This window comes from Drosophila subpulchrella, chromosome X (genome assembly GCF_014743375.2).
Source record: "Drosophila subpulchrella strain 33 F10 #4 breed RU33 chromosome X, RU_Dsub_v1.1 Primary Assembly, whole genome shotgun sequence".
Taxonomy (NCBI): domain Eukaryota; kingdom Metazoa; phylum Arthropoda; class Insecta; order Diptera; family Drosophilidae; genus Drosophila; species Drosophila subpulchrella.
In genome coordinates this window covers 8,961,651-8,981,049 of record NC_050613.1, presented here as the reverse complement: position 1 = coordinate 8,981,049, position 19,399 = coordinate 8,961,651, and the positions used below count along the sequence as shown (strand labels likewise).

The 19,399-nt window shown below is 37.4% G+C and overlaps 4 protein-coding genes across 6 annotated transcripts; 3 read left to right on the top strand and 1 right to left on the bottom strand.

The window, feature by feature from the left end:
- The first annotated feature begins 1,246 nt into the window (after nt 1-1,246).
- On the top strand, nt 1,247-5,530 carry LOC119557325 (anoctamin-10). 2 transcript variants are annotated; one of them, XM_037870047.1, is made up of 9 exons: nt 1,249-1,581; nt 1,656-1,717; nt 1,813-1,961; nt 2,038-2,144; nt 3,154-3,424; nt 3,486-3,698; nt 4,059-5,029; nt 5,087-5,263; nt 5,324-5,530. In XM_037870047.1, exons 2-9 carry the CDS (start codon nt 1,699-1,701, stop codon nt 5,355-5,357), a joined length of 1,941 nt encoding a protein of 646 aa, XP_037725975.1. In that variant the 5' UTR covers nt 1,249-1,581; nt 1,656-1,698; the 3' UTR covers nt 5,358-5,530. The 2 variants fall into 2 exon arrangements, with proteins under 2 accessions (XP_037725974.1, XP_037725975.1); XM_037870046.1 differs by having other exon boundaries at nt 1,247-1,581; nt 5,087-5,530.
- A 24-nt stretch (nt 5,531-5,554) lies between these two features.
- LOC119557326 (protein singles bar) lies at nt 5,555-7,019 on the bottom strand. The gene is made up of 3 exons (XM_037870048.1): nt 6,462-7,019; nt 5,701-5,841; nt 5,555-5,632 (listed from the first exon to the last, which is right to left on the bottom strand). The coding sequence occupies exons 1-3, from the start codon at nt 6,771-6,773 to the stop codon at nt 5,555-5,557; spliced, it is 531 nt and encodes a 176-aa protein (XP_037725976.1). The 5' UTR covers nt 6,774-7,019.
- Nucleotides 7,020-7,825: 806 nt separating this feature from the next.
- On the top strand, nt 7,826-8,550 carry LOC119557179. Its single transcript, XM_037869792.1, has one exon. It carries the CDS (start codon nt 7,956-7,958, stop codon nt 8,367-8,369), a length of 414 nt encoding a protein of 137 aa, XP_037725720.1. The 5' UTR covers nt 7,826-7,955; the 3' UTR covers nt 8,370-8,550.
- A 1,982-nt stretch (nt 8,551-10,532) lies between these two features.
- On the top strand, nt 10,533-19,198 carry LOC119557945. 2 transcript variants are annotated; one of them, XM_037870965.1, is made up of 4 exons: nt 10,533-10,876; nt 17,318-17,396; nt 18,269-18,398; nt 18,830-19,013. In XM_037870965.1, exons 2-4 carry the CDS (start codon nt 17,321-17,323, stop codon nt 19,011-19,013), a joined length of 390 nt encoding a protein of 129 aa, XP_037726893.1. In that variant the 5' UTR covers nt 10,533-10,876; nt 17,318-17,320. The 2 variants fall into 2 exon arrangements, with proteins under 2 accessions (XP_037726893.1, XP_037726894.1); XM_037870966.1 differs by lacking the exon at nt 10,533-10,876 and adding an exon at nt 14,372-14,509 and having other exon boundaries at nt 18,830-19,198.
- Nucleotides 19,199-19,399: the final 201 nt, after the last annotated feature.

Sequence of the window (19,399 nt, the reverse complement as noted above, 5' to 3'; positions counted from 1 at the left end):
TAAAAAAATGTAATTCAATATTTATAAGGTACAACTAAATTACAAGAGAGTATGAACAAAAACATTATTTTTCCGTTCCTTTCTATGGGAGCTAACGGATTTAATTGTCCGATAAGGCCCGATCCGAATTATATGTTTGAAATTAAAAGAAGACTTTTAGTAAAATTTCATCCCGATAGCTAGAAGCAGAGAAATGGATAGCAAAAAGTGCAAAAGAAGTATAATTCTCAAAATAATTTATTATACCCGTTACTCGTAGAGTAAAAGGGTATACTAGATTCGTCGGAAAGTATGTAACAGGCAGAAGGAAGCGTTTCCGACCCCATAAAGTATATATATTCTTGATCAGGATCACTAGCCGAGTCGATCTAGCCATGTCCGTCTGTCCGTCTGTCCGTCTGTCCGTCTGTCCGTATGAACGCTGAGATCTTGGAAACTATAAGAGCTACAATACTGGGATTAGGCATGCAGATTCCTGAGATTCCTGCGCAGCGCAAGTTTGTTTCAAAAGAATGCCACGCCCACTCTAACGCCCACAAACCGCCCAAGCCTGTGGCGCCCACAATTTTCGTGCTAGATAAAAAATTTTAACTTAAATGTATTGGTCTCGTCAATACCTATCGATTGATTTAAAAAAAACTTTGCCACGCCCACTCTAATGCCCACAACGCTTAAATCTGTCTACCGCCGGTAGGTGGCGCATTTGCTGCTTGCATATCTCCATTTTCCTTTGGTCCCTTTAGCTGAGTAACGGGTATCTGATAGTCGAGGTACTCGACTATAGCGTTCTTCTTTGTTTTTTAAAATAAGATCTTGAGCCAGCCAAAAAAAATTGTTTCAAGTGAAGTATACATATTTAATACACTATTTCAAAAAAAAAATCCAAATGAAGTATGCATATTTAATATACCATTTCTATAGCTTTAACACAACTGAAGTGATTCCAGACCTGAAACAGCGTTTAGATATCTAAGTGCAAACTGACAGCAGATTTTAATTTTCACGATTTTCATAAATAATAGTCGTTTTTTAATGCAGTCGAAGAAAAAGGCATCTCTAATCACTGTTGAAAACGACCCGTTGAAACCGCTTTACACCGGCTGGCGGTCCCCATTCACCGCGCAGTCACCGTTTGCTTTTGCCGTGACTTCCAGTCACTGGTGCAGCAATTGCGCATCTCTGACAGAGTTGCAAATGATAATCGATTAATGATTGATTGGCTGCAATGCCCAAGTGGCGGGAAAGGGGAATTGCACATAGTTTAAACAGAATTTAAACGAAATCAATTATGACTTTAATTAATTTTTGTACTAATTACTGTGTTGTTGCTGCTGTGGCAAAACGAAGCAATCCGAATTCGATAAACATGGCGGCAATGGCGTCGCACACGTCACAAAGCTGGGACAACAACAAAAAGCACTTCGAACCGGCAAGAACTGCTAAAGGCGAAATATTTTGGCATTATTATTAAAAATTCAGTATTTTGGCATTGGCACGGGCCAAAATACACGCAATTAACATTCAAACGCACGCGGTGGGAGCAAGCGAGATAGCGAGCACTTACTCATGCGAGAGAATTCTGTGAGTATATTGTACATATTTATATTTCGGCGGTGCGATTCAATGTGGATGTGATTGTTATATTTTGTTATTAGTTCAGCGACGCCACCACTCGTCATCAGCCGTCACCCGTAAACGATGTCCGAAGATGCCAAGAGTGAGTGCATAATGCTGGCCGAGCAGATTCTAGAACCCCGGAATTAATAGATTGTTAAATCTCATATGTATCATATGTATTCAAACATTTCGCAGGTCCAGGACCACGCACACGGAACATCATCGAGAACCAGCTGTTCCGCCGACAGCGCAGTCTGAAATTGGAGGCACTGCAGCGCCAGCGGACCTTGGATTCTGGCGATGGGGCAGAGGGATTGGGCCCAGATCCGGAACCCTTCGACAAGGTCAGTCGCATTGTATTTTAAATCCGGGGTCGTCGAAAAGTCTCACCGAATCGAAAAAACCTTCTGCTCTGCACAGACCCACATCGTCATCATCTTCACGGAGAAGGCCAAGCTGAGACACTGCCAGGATGTGGAGAAGATCATCCAGGAGTTTGGCATCCAAACCACGCTGGAGATCGTGGGGTGAGCAGGGCTTGAATATGTTATATTATAAAACCCAGCATTTTTGAAAATCTTGGTAGATGGATATCAACATTTTTAAACTTCAAAAATAATTTATGTAATTTAGAAAATCTATAAATTTGAATATAAATCGACTAGAGTATGATAATCAACGTTATGAGAAAAATTGAAATAATCTTTAAAACTTAAGATTCTACAACCTGTTTTAAAATTGTTTATATAACCAACCCAAATTTAATTATCTAAAGTCAATATTTAATATTGGCATATAATGCTTCTGATGGTGTTATTAACTGAGTTCCATTCCGATAATGAAGTACAATTATATGGAAGTTTGGGAAAGATCCATGTTAACAATCCAATTATTTAAAAATAATTTATATAACAAAAAAAAAATCAATCAAATAATCCTTAAGTCAATATTTAATATCGAAGTAATATGGTTTCAAGAAATCTAGAAAAGAAAATGCAGTCGATGTTCTCAACTCATAAAACCAAACGAAAGAATCTGTATATAATTAAAAATTCTTTGTTTATAGATTAACTAATGTAAACACCATTTATGTAATTCCACAAAGAGTTCAAGTGTTTTTTTAATGATCCAACAAATCCTTAGAGGTTTGTTTTAACATCATTTTTATATCAAAAAAATTTTTATGGCGAGCACTTCAAATCTAGGATAAATCAGTAAATCAACCAGTCTAAATGAGATCAAAAGTACATTATTGTTTATAAACATACAATGTATACACTATTTCTTAAGTGGAATTTTTCAAATCGGACTGAAATTAAAAATTATTAACTTATCAAAGAAAATATGTTCTACAATTTAACTATTGATTTACCGAACATGGGAATTTAAATCGATTTCGCTTTTTGAAAAGAACAGAAATGTCATATCTGCTTTGATTGGTTTTTCCCAAGCAAGTTAAAAACATAAATGCTATGTAAACGTTTTATTGATATTCCTCAAGTATTGAAGTACCTGATAAATAAATATTTCTTTCAGAAAATCCGAAAAGTACCTGTACCTGTCCGCCAGCGTGGATACCTTGCTACGTTTAGCCGATGCCGCCGAGCTGGAGAAGATGACCACCACGAACAGCATGCAGAAGTTTAACCACGGCTGCATCTCGGACTTCCTTCTGCCCGGAATGGGCAAGGAGCAGATCCTTCGTTACTGCGAGATACCTGTACTCATCAAGGACGTGATCCAGGATGGCATTAAGTCATATGTACAAAAGGGCTACATTGAGGATATGTTTCCCCTGCACGATATCGTGAGTTTTAGTTTTGTTTGTGATACTTAATTAATTTACATAATCAACATTTTGCTTTTAGCTTTACCTGGAACGCTTTAACTGGAACCTGAAACGCACCACGCTGCCCATCGAGGATATCCGAAACTACTTCGGTTCCAGCATAGGTCTTTATTTCGGTTTCATCGAGTTCTACACAAAGGCCCTGATCTTCCCCTCTGTTTTTGGCATACTTCAATGCGTGTTCGATCTGAATATCTCGCTGGTTTGCAGCTTCTATGTGGTATGGACCACGGTGAGTTCGTTTGTTTAGTCACAAAGTAAACTTTTGCACATTCAAAATAAATTGCTTTTAAAATGTATAAATTTTAAATGTGACAAAGTCTAAATATAGCACCATTTAAGTGCCGTTAGGTTGGAAACTTTTAAGTGCGATAATAAAAATAGCTAGTGTTTATTTTAATATTGCAGTATAAAGAATTTCACAATCTTTGGATCTTTCGACACAACATAAAAATGTTACCCATTGCCCATTACCTATTCTATTCAATGTATTTAAAGTAATTATATTTTTTGAACAAGAGAATAAAAAACCCAAGTATTAATTTAAAAGATTTCATTATCTATCTATTAAATAATATGTAAATATTTGCAGATTTTCCTTGAGCTGTGGAAGCGCAGGTGCGCCGGCTACTCGTACCGATGGGGCACCATCGAGATGAGCAGCCTGGACAAACCGCGCTCTGCCTACACCGGCCAAATGAAACCGGATCCCATTACCGGAAAGATGACACTCCACTACCCGATGCGCTACACGTACCTGCAGATGTACTGCATCTCTTATCCGGTGGTCCTGGGCTGTGTGGTGGCCGCCGGCTGGTTTGCCCTCTATCAGTTCCAGATCGAGGCCGAGGTGCTGGCGGACTTCGGACCGGAGTCCTGGCTGCTGTACGTGCCGGTCATTGTGCAGTCGGTGCTCATTGCGATCTTCTCGTGGGCCTACGAGAAGCTGGCCACATTCCTTACCAACCAGGAGAACCACCGAACGCGGTCGCAGTACGATCGTCATCGGGTTAACAAACTGATGCTCTTCGAGATCGTCAACAACTTCTTTTCACAGTTTTACATTGCCTTTGTGCTGCAGGACTTGCGCCAGCTGAAGTACCAGTTGATGATGCAGCTGTTGGTCTTTCAGGTGTTGTGCATCGCCCAGGAGATTGGCATACCGCTGCTGGCGGTGCTGCGCCAGAAGTACGCCGAGTTCCGGCATCGCGAGGTGGCCGAGGAGAAGCTCCGATCGATTAGCGACCTGCCGCGCTACGAGCAATCCTTCTATGAGTCTGGGCTAGATGAATACCATTCCACGTACGAGGACTACCTGCAGGTGTGCATCCAGTTTGGATTCGTAGTCCTATTTGCCGCCGTCGCCCCGTTTGCCGCCATTGGAGCTCTACTGAACAACGTCTTTGCCGTGCACATTGACATGTGGAAGCTGTGCAACATCTTCAAGCGACCGTTTGCGAGGCGGGCCAAGAATATCGGCGCCTGGCAGCTGGCCTTTGAGCTGCTCTCGGTCATGTCGCTGCTCAGCAACTGCGGACTGCTGTTCCTTCAGCCCAATGTCAAGTGAGCTGTTACCTCTTGACACTTTGGCTTAACTTACTTTACCTCTCTATACCTTAGGGACTTCTTCTCTCACTGGCTGCCTTCGGTGCCGGATCTTTCGTTCGTGATCTTCGAGCACCTACTGCTGGGCCTTAAATTCCTTATACACAAGGTCATCCACGAACGGCCGCGTTGGGTGCGTATCGGGCTGCTGAAGGCGGATTACGAAACCAGCCAGGCTCTCAAACAACTTAAGTGGGTTTCAGCACTCTCAACTGGAAAGAAAACTACTCCTAAACCTCATGGTATTTACAGGAAATTCAAGGCGGAGGTCAACAAGATGGCTTAAGTGGCCTCATCTCCGGATCTCCAACTCCATTTGGTGCTAATCAAACCAGTCCATTTTAAAGGTTATTATTTATAAACATACGACTAAGCGCTTTTACTGTGAATGTTTGAGACCATCGGAAGAAAGGTGCCTTAAACCTAAAACTCATATAAATATGTCCACAAATTACTTAAGATACTGCTTTTGTCTGGCTGGGTTTAGCGCGCCCCTCGAAAGTCCCGGAATGCCAAGTAGGCGTCCAGGGCATGCAAAATGCCCGCAGCATAGCCCATGTACTGAAAGTCAAGGGCAAAAGGATTATTGTTTGAGGTTTGGATTATTTCCTAACATTTCTAGGACTCACATAGCAGGCCGTCATGGCTGGATATGCCGAGAATCCGGGTCGCACATGGAACTGTGGATATAGCCACACCACGCAGGCGAAACCCATGTAACTGGCTGAACTGAAGTACATGCAGCTGGCGAGGACGTTAAACAAGGTCTCCTGGAGTTATAGAAAAAAGAAGGATTAGAAAGAAGGTTTAAAATACTTCCTTGAACTGGACTTCGATTAGTAGTAGAAGAAGCCCATTATTTTGTATGTAAAATGTGCGATAGCACAACTATTTCTTTCGGTTGCGGATGTATGGTATTCCCTTTTAATTATTACATTAAAAATATATTTTTTACTTCAGCTTTAGTTAATTTATTGTACAAACTGTTGAAAATGAAAGAAACTTAATTTGTTTGGTATATGGTACTGAAAAATATTTGAAAATTGTAAATGTAAATGTCAAAACTGTTATTTAAAAAATAACCTTTTTTAATACACAACAAAATTTTATGGATTAAATTGTTCATTACAGATACTACCAAACTGTAAAAAAAGTAAACAGCTATTGTTGCTTTGATTACTACTTAATAGTAAACCTACCATAAATTGGTAAGTTGTGTATATTGTTTGTTGGAGGATCAACTATGTATATATATCGATGTTTAAATGGACAATTTGATGGGTTGGCACCATTTTGTGTGTATGCCAATATCTTGTATGATTGTAAAAGTTTATGTTTGATGGCCGCTTGCAGAATATTTACAATTAACATATTTCTTAGAGCTACTTACAAACAGGGACTGCCGGATGAGGCTGTAGGATTTGTCGGAGAACGCATAGCACAGCAGCAGGATGCCGGTGGTGGTGAAGCAGTGGCCCGTGGTGGCCAGGAAGCTGGTCAGCGCCTGGCCAATGGAGTCGCCATACGGAATGCCGTACCTGATGAGCAGACCCTCGCACAGCATGGCCAGACCCAGTTCCATCAGCTTCAGGAGGCCGATCCGCGACAGGACGAAACCGAAGTTGATGCAGGTGCACACGCGACAACAGCAGACCCGGATGCCCAGCGGCTGGCCCATTCCACGAACTCCAATCGAGCGCATTGTTTGCTCGCAACAGATCCCGGGATACTGAGATACTGAGCCGCTGTGTTGTCTGCTGGATGTGGCAGGGATTGTCGTAGTTCCAGCGGTTCTATAAATAACTCTAAAGACATCTGGGCCCCAAGCGGCGCATTTTCTTGCATTTCGAGTGGTCTTCGCACCAAATCCTCCCCTAGCTTAAGATAAATTTAGAACAGCCATTGGCAATTATAACAATGTTTGGGTATGACTATGTTGAATGTTACTTCCCTTTATCACCAGCGTTTTTATTGATCCCAGGAAGTTTTTTTTTGTATATATCACTAACCTATTTTTTTCATCATAGTTTACTTGTTGCTTTTATAAATATATATTTAAAAATAATGATTATGAAATGTTTTACATTCTTCTATAAATATTTTTTGCGATTGTAAAGGATTTCGTAACATTTTAAGCTACTTTATATGATGTACATAAATATTTTATCTTAAAAATCTATTTATGAGTTTACTTTAAATAATAAACTAGTAATTAAACCCGTAACCCTTAGAGTAAAAGTGTATAGTGTAGTTGTTGAAAAGTATATAACAGCCAAAAGAAAACTTTTCTGACCCTATAAGTTATATATTTATATTCTTGATCAGGATCCCTAGCGCCACATTTTTAAACCAAGAAAAGAGAGTGAAGTTATACATGTAGATTCTACTAGTTCCTCTGAAGTCCAAACATTATCCACATCAAACTATTTCCAACAGTCTATTAGTTAATAAGTTAAATTCAGCTAAATTAATAAAAATATAATTAAAACTAAACAAAAATCTTATTCTTAATTATAAAAATTAAAAATAAGTAATATTCTATACTATTTATAACAGAAATTGAAAATAGGTCTTGGACTTAAACTTTTTTCAACTTTTAGTCCAATTCTTTGAAACAATAATTAAACAGAAATTACTAAGGTTTCAAAAACTATGATGTAATCTCCTTATTAAAATCACATTATTGAGCGTATCTTAAAATATATATATTTATAACTTAATCTAATTACCCGTGAGACGACTGTCACAGTTTCAGTTTCTCGGTCGATGCCATCCAAATAGTAGTTTCAAAATTTAGGACGCACACAACTATTGAGCATAGTTTTCCCAAAATTATACCTCAGCCGATCGCAACTGATCCTGTGTCCAAAGTTTCCTTTCCAGGATGTGCATGCCGTATCTGAACAAGCTCTTCGGCGGCGGAGGTCGTAACCGGGAGCGTCGAAACCGGAATGGCGGTATTACCCCGCTGCCCAGTCTGGCCAATGTGACCGAGGTCTCAATGGACACCGTGCATACCGTCAAGTCCGGGAAGTCATCGAAATCCGTAAAATCCGGCAAATCCGCCAGCAGGAGGAGCACCAACACCAATGCTGGCCAGCCGCCCGAGTCCAGTGTGAGCAGCATGGAGTCCAATACGGAGCGATCCCTGGCGGCCGCCTCCAAAGGAGCTGTTCGCAATACCACCGCCTCGGCCGCACCCAGTGTGGCACCCGCCGACGGATCGAGATCGCGCAGATCCTGGTGGGGATACTTTGGCATGAACAAGAACAAGAAGCCCAGCATTGAGTCGCTCTAGATCTCATAGATCGGATCGAAATGCTTCGGGTTACCAAAGGAGACCTCTTCAACAGGATCGGACAATCAGTAAATTTGGGTTGAACTCTCTCAGAAACCAAACCAAGAAAAATACTATCTTTCGGTACTGAGACATTAGTTTATAATAAATTGTCATCTGTCTGACCTCTGGAACCCCAAAACCTAAACTGGGATATTATTTACCATCCACATTTTCAGATCTCAGGAACTAAGTGTATATCTCAAGTAAACCAAGTGAATATGCGTTATTCTTTAAGATTAGATGGGTCATACATACATATATCTAGAAATTATTTCAATTATTCAAGTTTCAAGATCTTTATAAATGAAATCTCTAAAGTTGATGTGTAACATGTAAATTCCAAAAATAATTACGTACAATTTCCTATCCCAAATTATCCATTTAAATGTTACATGCGCTACTGAACCAGGTATGCCTATTTTCAGAAGTAGTATATCTTAAGTAATCCAAGTGAATATGCGTTATTCCTTGAGATTAGATGGGTCATACATACATATATCTAGAAATTATATCAATTATTCAAGTTTCAAGATCTTTATAAATGAAATCTCTAAAGTTGATGTGTAGTACGTATATTCCAAAAGTAATTACGTGCATTTTCCTATCCCAAATTATCCATTTAAGTGTTACATGCGCTACTGAACCAGGTATGCCTAAAACTATTTATAACTAAGCTAAAATCCAGCTGGCAATGAAATTGAGTAATAAATCAGGGGAGTAACTGCTAATTACTTTCACTTTCCCTGTATACCTTTTTAGTCGCAGAGCTTTCTTTGTGCTTGCTTTTGTTCTCTGATTTCTATAGCATATATACTCGGATCGGATCGGATCGGATGGAATCGGATCGGCTGCTGCTATATAAGATCGTGTCGTGTCCGGAGAGGGGGCGTGGCAGGGGCTTCGGGCAAACAAAGCCGGAACGTCGGCACCGCCAGCGATTAGTGTAATTTATCAGTCGCAATGGCGATTTATATGGCTGAACGCGATCGGCGGGGTATATGTTAGTATAAATGCCTGTATTTGGATGTGGTTGTGCGGGTGGGTGAGGGGCGCTCGTTGCGGGGGTGGATGCTTTTTGACAATAAAATTAATGTGGCTGTTATCACAAGTAATTGTTGCTGCCGGCAGTTTTTATTGTTGCCCTTACCGCTATTGTTGCGGGTTGCCGGTTGCGTCAATGGGTAGCTACACTCCGAGAAAATATTTCTATATAAAATTAATATTTATTTTGATATTTTATTAAAGTAAATATTTAACTGGTATATTCAATTTATCTTAGAACTACACATTGATTTAAATATATCACCTTTTTGTCGGTTTTTTTACCTACTTAAAATATTTAAATATTGTAATAAAAAATATTAATAATTAAAATATTATAATACAAAATGTTGGTTTCCCCCAAAATAGATTTTTTTGTACAGTTTTATAAACTAATAAATGAATTAATATATTTTTCCCCTAAATTAGGTTTTTAATACATTTTTGGAAAATAAAAAAATTGTTATAATGTTAGTTTTCAAGAGAAGTTTTCTTTTTTAATGCTAACATTGGTGTAAAAATATACACTAAATAATAAATTTAATACTTAAAATTTGTGCGATATTTTTTTTCTATTTTTTCAAATATATTTTTGTAATCTGCGTATTTATTTGAGTGTAACGATGACGCTCCAGTAATGTTGTAACAAGTGAAACCGTTCAGAACTTACATAAATTGTTTGGCCGGGTGAGAATTTTGCAATCTGCAATTAGGAATTCGCCAATTTCGTCACGAATTTTGCATGTGCATAAATTAAGGGAGGGAGTTAATCGCCTTACTTACACTTCGTGTCGTTTGATGGGAGGCATTTTCCGAGTTTTCGTTTTTTTTCCCCCGACAGACAACGACAATCTCTATACACGCTCTCGTTTATTTTTAATGTCAAGAATAAGACTAAGATATATGCGTTTAAAGATATATGTATATATTATCCACCGATCGGTTGTAGAATGGGGAAAGCTCTGGGCGGCTTTCATTGGGGAAAATGCCTCTGACGTCGCAACACCCAAAAAAGAGAAAAAAAAAGCGAACAATTTAATTTACAAATTCGCTATCGGCTGTAAATAATCCGCATCGAGCCGTGTTGTACTGAAAAATCACTTGTAAATTGTTGTGTCATTAATTGCGCAAAGACAAAACAAGCAAAAAGTCGACACAGTGCGCTGATTGTTGACTCAAATTAAAAGTGCGACAAATTTTCATTTTTGTTTATTTCGGTTTTGGTTTTATTTTGGTCGCCTGACAATCTCTAAATCGCCTTTAAAACGTACCCAGCACGGGGCCATCAAATTAAGTAAATTGCAAACATCAGTCAACGGCCCGTTTGAGCGTTAATTCCAGTACATATGATCCATACATTTTGAGAGATCCCATCTGGCGAGAGAACCCAGAACAGGAAACAATCGGAATTATATGAGAAATCGGTATTTATGATGGGAACCTTGGCCGAAGCTCTGCGTACGGAAATGTAGGCAGTGGCTATACTATTTGCAAGGAATTTTTATATATTTTTGGGGGAGCTTAAATGACGTCTAATTGTTTTTACTAGACAATTTGCAGAGAATTTAAACAGACCTGGTGGGAGTTTCCACTGTTTACCAAGCAAAATATTTGACAAAATGTTGTCTGCAGCTTAAGACAACAAAAATAAATAATATAAAAATATTTGTATTAAAGGTGTTTAAGAAATGGGACTGTGGAGTGACGTTCAATTTTAAATATCAGCACTTAAAAATAAATTTTAAATATATTTTTAAGAATTTATTAAAGAAACCCATATAATAGTTGTGGAAAAACCCCTTACTCATAGCCTGTTTTGCGCCTAGGTGGAAAGTGGGAAATATGTTGTTTTCCCAGAATTGTTCCTACGTAAGAAGCCCTTAAACATCCGCTAATTGTTTGCTGGCCAAACAAACTGCTTTTCGCTATTAGCAGCCAAATGCAGCTGTCAATTGGCTCCAACTTGCAAGCAAATAGCGAATATTTTCCCAACTTATAGTTCGATTTTTGCAAACACAATTGTAAATGTTGATAAACAACAAGTGGACGAGCGGAGCACACGACAACAAATGTTTTCTATATTTTCTATATACATTTCCATTTCTTTGCTGAAACGCAAATTCATGTGACAACAAAAACAAGATGATTTCTTGGTGCGAAAGCCGCAAAGGAGGGCCGTAAACAAATCGGTTTATCTGGGCCAACATCGCCCGGAGATAATGCCGAGTGGTTGGGCAGTCTGGCCCACTGATTGACTATTATATAGCCGATGGATCCGGCGGATTCCTAGGCCAGAAGTGGCCTGCGATTGCCATTTATTTATAGCAATTTGTTTGCCGCCCCAAGACGTCACTATCTTTTGCCATTGTCATGCTTTTGGAAGTCTAAAAAGGTAGAGGGTCTTGGGGTTTTCAGCTTATGTTAGAACAGCAGAGAGTGTAAATCAAGTACACTTGATAGGTCGAATGCCTTTAAGTAACTAGGCCTAAAAAAAATATTTTTTTGACCGTTTAAATCCTCCATACAAAATGATAGATCAATTTTACCATGGTCAATTTGATTTATTTTTTATATTGAAAAATTCTCTTAAATCAAAAAATTAACAAAAAAATAGTTACCATTATTAATATTATCCATTGTACTAAAACCTGAATGTGATTTTAAAAATAAAATGCAAATGTTATAGCCGTACTTTACTAATTTATAATAATTTAACATAACCTATTTATTATTTCTCACTGTGTACTTCACACCGGAGATGATTTGACAGAATATGAACAAGTTGTTCAAATTATACCATTGATTGGAGAGTCCAAAATCACATGGCCTGTCTTAGTGAATATACTATATCTTCGAAAACTCATATTGAACTGGGAAAATCCGAATAAAGTGCATTGTCACTTTTTCTTTTTTAAAGATATCCTTTGAATTTTTTATTAAAAGCACTGATAATCGACCCGAAACATTTCGTCTGAAATCTTATCTATTAAACGAAGAACATGACAGCACTCATAAGTTTAATTACTAAATATATGTTCTTGCCATACAAATAATCTTAGTCATTGCTGTTTAATTGATATGAAAACTAAGTTAATATTACGGTTTCAAGTGTTAGCCTTTAGGAATCTTTATTGATATCTTGGTGTTCTTATTTCTACAAGCTCTTAAGTGTCTGAAGATAGGTTTGAGGTAACCATATATCAATGATTCATCGCCTGTTTGAAGAAAGTTCCCATCCCGGAACACCGGAATAGAACCGACTTTGGATTTTCAATTTGTGGGAGAAAACAAAAAATAATTTGTCAGTCAACCGTCCATCTGCGTCATTGCGAAAACACTTTCCGCCTATTTGTTGGCTTACTGGGCGTGGACGTAGGTTTGCCTAAACACGAACAGTTGGGGCTAGAATTCTACAAGATCTTTTTAAAGGAATACAGCTATATTTTAAAATATATCTATATGTTAGAAATGAAACCATTTCTTATAAAACCACTTGTGCCAAAAGCTTTTCCAAGGGATGTACTTTGCTTTGTAATATACGGTTGAGCTAAAATCTATTAAAACTGATTTTCCTGAGAGATAAGACACCCAATTACCGTAGTACCTGTTTTTTCCAGCACCCATACTATTTTAACCGCTGCTGTGATGAGCACCCTTAGATGCGGTATGGCGCCATGTATGTACATACATTGTGGATGTACCACAAATTCTTTTCTCGTGTCTCCCGGGGGTCGTGTTCTATGCTGCTTATCAGCTATACGCTATCGGCAAATCGATAAATCATGTCCCCAGGGGCCCGGCGATCCGATCTTCCATCTTCCCCCACCTTGATCTACTGTAAATGCTGTTCCATTAGTAAGTGACTTGATCGCTGGCATTGAGGCGCTGGCATCGCTTTCATTTGGCTACAATTTCAATTCCATTGCGTTCGTTACATTTTAATTAGATTTGAGATCATATTCGTATCGTTTGGAGACTAGACCCAGCTCAACTTGACAGAGATCCCGTCCCCGCGCTTCCGATCGCCTCCTGTTTAACCCCCCTGGGCGACCGCGATATACCACAAAATAACTCTTCAAATCATATAGGTATGATGAGAAATTATAATTTAAAATAATACAGAATATTATATTTTTTTTTTGTAATTTATAAGCGAAGATAATTGCTTTTAATGCGCCTATCAATTATAAAATGTGACTTGTATTATTTGAATAAAATTAAATATTAACTTAAGCGCCTAAAACAAGAGCTGTGCTATAATTTTTGTAGCTAATACAACTATAAACAATAAGAAAAATAAATTTTAATTAATGGTAATCAAATTAGGCACGCTAAGACAACGTCAGCGGAGTGTATGAGTGATATATTTTAAAAGCTCTTGTGGTGGCATTTAAGTCTATATATTTTTATTTTTTATATATTTATATTAGGTAAGACAAAAACTAAAAAATTAGTTAGGGGAGAAGCAACACTGCGTATGAGTAATAAAGTTGATTTATTTCAACTGTTGTGGGGCTTAACTTAAAAATATTGAATTGCTTATTTTAAGTAACAAAATACATTCTTATTTTAATTTTAGGACTTAAGCGAATTTAATTTTTGACTTAAGCAGTTTTTATTTAAGAATTGTACTTATTTCAGGAGCAGTATTTCGTTTTAAAACCGAACATAATATCATATCATATCATTTTATTTTTTATATATCGAAAAAGTAAAATTTTCAATGGCAACTTTACATTTTGTAATGGTAATGGTAATAAGCCTGATTGAAATATTATTTCCATGTGACATTGAGCAGTAAAATATTGGTTTCAGCCCACAGAGGGTTAAGTCCCCTTTCTCGGCGATCGGCCGACTGCGCAGTTGGCGTCGCAGTCGCCTCTTTTGGCGCAATCGAAAGTTACGTTTGGGCTTTACGTAGAGCGCATTAGTCGAACGACGATTGTCGGCGGCGTTAGTTCAGAGTTAAACACAATATCGAGCATAATTCCCAAATACGAATACCGCCCGCTTTGGCCAACAAATCAGCAGCGATTCATTCATTCCTTGGAGATATCGTAAGTGAGCGGTGGTTCTTACCTAATATTTGAACTAACGCTTCAAACTCAAGTTGCTGCCTGGCTCTCAGCAAATTATCATTGATAATCAATTGATTGGTGTGAGTTTAGTGACAGTGCCGAAACCATCAATGTTCTGAATTTATTTTAATGTGAAAATGTATATAATTGCCGAAATATAATTTGAAAATTTCGCCACCGTTCTATTCATGAGCCGTAATTTGTGTCATTAAATTGCAAATTGTTGCCAACGCAAATGATTAAATTTATAAAATTATTAATGGCGCGGTGGCAAAAAACACAAACTACTGAAGATGCCACTCTACACATATTAAATACATAGTATCGTAGAATTCGATGTACATATTAAACTAACTGAAAATCGTGCTCGCATTTCTCCAACGATTTCGCATGCAATCCCGTTTTCCTTCCGGCCCATCCCACAAAATCACTATCTAGAAAATATATAGAAGCATGAAAAAAGTACCATAAAAATTTGATTTATTTAGGGGAACTTAACGATTGTAGATACAAAATTGGGAATGTTGTAAATAATAGGGACACTACAAAAATATTGAAATTATGGATATGTTTATTTTATATAAAATACTTATATATTTTGTAGCCACTTTTCAATTATAAATATTATTTTATAAATATTCAATTATGAATATTCTAAAAACTTAATCTTTTATAGTCATACACTCTTTAAACCCAACTAGAAAATATATTATTTTTTTCGGTGTACTTTTTGCATTTCCAGCTCTCTTTGTATAGTTTACTTTTCGATAGTTATTCGATTCGCATGCAAATCATGTGGGGACCTAATAAAAAACAAACATTCTGTGCTAATCAGACGGGCTTTAAATTCCAAGCATGAACCAATAAATTTCCCTTTTGGGGCCCCAAAAACACTTGTTCAAAAAGAAACCCCCGAATAATAGGTGACAACGGGAGATATTCCCAATTCCACAGGTACTTAAGGCACTCAAAGGGTTTTTATAGCTATCTTATTTCTAAAAGTGTTTCTAGACATGTGTTGTGGCACGATTTGCTTCGTTTTTTCGATGGATACAACCTACGCCTAATTGACAAACGTGACAGATAAAATTGCCGTCTAATTTGTAGATATCACCAGTTACAGTCGTTCTGCCTAAAGAAAAGTTATATATTTCCTTAGGAAATTTTAATGAGTTTTTGTATATATATATAGATTATCCCAAAACGATTTAAGCTAGCCTATACCTTTAAAAATATTCAAAAATATACTTCCGCTCTTGGAGAGATATTTTTTTAGGGTAAACTAGTTTTTAAATTTATTTATAAGGCTTTAAAATGGTGAGTGGGTGTCTTATCAACATATACAGTCGAACTTTCCTAACTTCCGACCCATCGCGAATCGCAAGGGAATGGGAAAATTAAAATAAATTGTTTTCCAACCATTTTAATGGGGGTCATTCTCCTTTTTTTTTGCAACAAATAAACTGGGGTGTTTTTTTTTTTTAGAAATGTGTAGTTTTGTACTAGAAACAAGTTTTCAAATGTATTGTCAACAATATCGTATTTTAATAACTTTTAAATGGGGAGTAAGCTTTATAATTACCGTCAATCAATCTCTATATACATAAACTTAAGGAAGTCTCACTGTTCTGCCAGCTAGTTAGTTACTTGTCACTCACAATTAAGTGAAGAATACTGCTTTTTTGAAAGCTTCGCCGCCGAAAATTGCCTGTAAACAATAAAATCAAATTAATTATGGCCAAATAAATCACTGACATCTCAACTCGAGCAGAATTATTGCCCTGTGCTGATAAGCTGAGCTCCACCAAGCCAATTAATAAGCACGCAGGCAGCGACGTCGACTGCGGCAGAGGCGGTAGCCGAGGCAGCGGCGGCGGCAGAGGCACGGGCAGAGGCGATTGGCCAACAACAGTTCGATGTCGAAGCGGTGAAGTCGAGCGTGCCTTTTCATCTGCCGCTGCGCGTGCGTCTGCGGTTGCTGCAACTGGGGCAGTACGGTCAAAATTCCAAAGATTCGACTTTCGAAGTCGAAATTTAAAATTCGAAAATTTGAAAGTTCGAAACTCTAAGTCAAAGATCTCTTACAAATAGATAATTCTTAAATTTGTCAACCTTAAAGTTCGAAATTTCTTTGTTCCAAATTTAAAAAACGAGTTGCTGCAACTGGGGCAGTACGGTCGAAATTCCAAAGATCCGACTTTCGAAGTCGAAATTCAAAATTCAAAATTTTGAAAGTTCGAAACTCTAAGTAAAAAATCTCTTTAAAAATATAATTCTAAAAATTTGTCAACCTCAAAGTTTGAAATTTCTTTGTACCAAACTCCAAAAACGAACTCGAAATTTCGATAGCATGTATGTTAAATATTTCCAAAGGAACTTTCGAAATGTCGATGGTTTAAATTTTTGAGTCTATCCTTAGAGTTCGAAAAATGTATAGGTCTTGTATCGAATACCTTGTTCTACAAACTTATATTTCTGACTCAAAACATTACATATTTTAAAGTTTTTAAAGGTTTCGAATTATCAAAGTTTCACTGTATTCCATTGGATTAATTAGTGTTTGATCACTGCAGTTAGCTAACTGCATTTACACAGATGTTTCACGGCCCTCTCTTGCCTTTTCTTAACCAGTACACTACAAAAAAGATATGATAATTTCGCACTTGGATATGTAAATTATAATATTTATTGACATTAATGCAGAAACTCGTTTAGAATATGATTAAAAATCAAACAATTCCCAAGAAAACAATAAATACTTACCAATATTCAATGCCAATATTCCAGAACATGGACCTGAAAATGGAGCTGGGAGGTTACGTGCAATCCGCGCCCAACACAAAGCGGTTCGTTGTGGAGGACTCGAGTGAGTGATCGCCAGGGGTTACCCACTTTCGTCCGGTTTAGAAAGTCCGGAAGTGCGTTGGCGTCGGTTCGGCAGTTAAATAAACCTGCTGCCGCCTATCCACTCCACGCATTTCGAATCGAATCAGATCGGATTCCGATCAAGTTGAAGTTCAACACCAGTCGTCGACGTTTGGCGCTGTCGTCCCTGAGACGACAAAGCATCGCCCTGCACTCTAAAAAATAGTTCATTCTAAAGTAAACAAATTAGGATTTACATTTGCTTTAATTCCTAAAAAGATATAGCATTCACTATGAAAATTGAGATTAAATGTTAGAGTTTACTGTAATTACGCGTATCAATTAAAAGTATTGATTTCAATTTTATATTTTTATTTGTATTAATTTTTCCTTAGTGTAATGAGTTGATTTTGCTCTGAAAGCTTTAAAGCTTAGGTTTATGTTTCATAAGGAATTTTAAAAATCTGAAAAGCATGAGTATAAACATTGAGATTAAATGACAGAGTTTACTGTAATTATCAATTATACGTATGCAGTTTATTTTTATTTAAACTAATTTTCTTCATACTTCAATAATCTTATGTTACTCTAAAAACAAATAAGTTTAGGTTTATGTTGTATAAGGAATTTTAAAAAACTGTTACTTTGTTTTCTTGGATTTTATTAAGAGGTCGACTATCTAAACTCGAGCGCAGTGCAGTTAAAAGGCAAACTGTTTGCCAATATACAAATTTTCAGAGATTGCATTAGCTGTGCTTAGCCTTACAGTTGACCTTGGTTGAATTTACATTTCACACCTGCCCAATTGGAGCAGCACGTCACCACCAGTAGTCAATCACTCACTCACCTGTTGCTTTTTTTTTCGGCTTACAGTTACCAAGGTGACTTCCGACGGGGAGCCGCACGGAATGATGACCATGGTGGCCGGATTGTCCGGCCTATTGGCGGCCATCATCATTCTGGCCGTTTTAGTGTCCATGGTGGCCTGTCGCAAGCAGAGGAGGTGAGTGGATCTGGTCCAATCCTGACCCTAATCCGAATCAGAAAAAAAAGATAAATTACCCTACTTAAATCGCACACAGTTCATGATAATGGTATCTTGAACATCAGAACCAATATATCTCTTAGTATATTAAATATTCTTTAGTTTTCACTTAAACTATGCAAATTAATATTTTTGTTTGTACGAAATTTCTTTAAATTTTTTAAACCTATAATATTTTTTCTAAATCACACATAAGCATATATTTTATTATATTTGTTACTAACAATATATATGATATCTAATATTATATGGTAATACGAGATATTATGTTATTCCGAAAAAGGAATATTTTTAATACATACATATATGTATATAATATATATTATATATTTTATATTTACAAAAGATCTATGTATATCTTATTAATATTTTGTCTTCTTCCCTTAAAGCAACGCCAACCGGAAGAGCAACTCCTCCGCCAATGTTGTGGCCATGACCAGTGTGCCGCAGGATCAGCCCCAGTTGGCCGGAAATTTGAACGCAGCGTTTGCGGAGAGCACTCTGACCTTGGACAAGGTCAAGGACAAGGAGGTCCAGTGGCGGCCCACTTCCGTGGTGGTGGAGCGGTACTAGCTTACGGGGACTATATCTAGATACATATATATCCCCCAGCCACCGGATGGGCACGTGATGTTTTTTGTAAACGTTTGAGACTGAGACTTAGCCTAAGGGTTTCCATCACCATCTTTTATCACATATGGAATTTTTTTTGCTTGTTGAAATAATAAAAAAATATATACACACATATATATACTATAGGATTATGGATAAATTGGTTTTTATAGAGGTGGATTCATTTCGAACTTGTTAATAACTTTTATTATAATCAAACCCAAATAAAACGTTATGATGGGTTTTTTAAGATTTAAAGTGAGGAAATAATATACCCTTGCTAAGGGTATTATAATTTTGGACAAAAGTTGGTAATGCAGTGAAGGAGACGTACGTAAGGTACATAT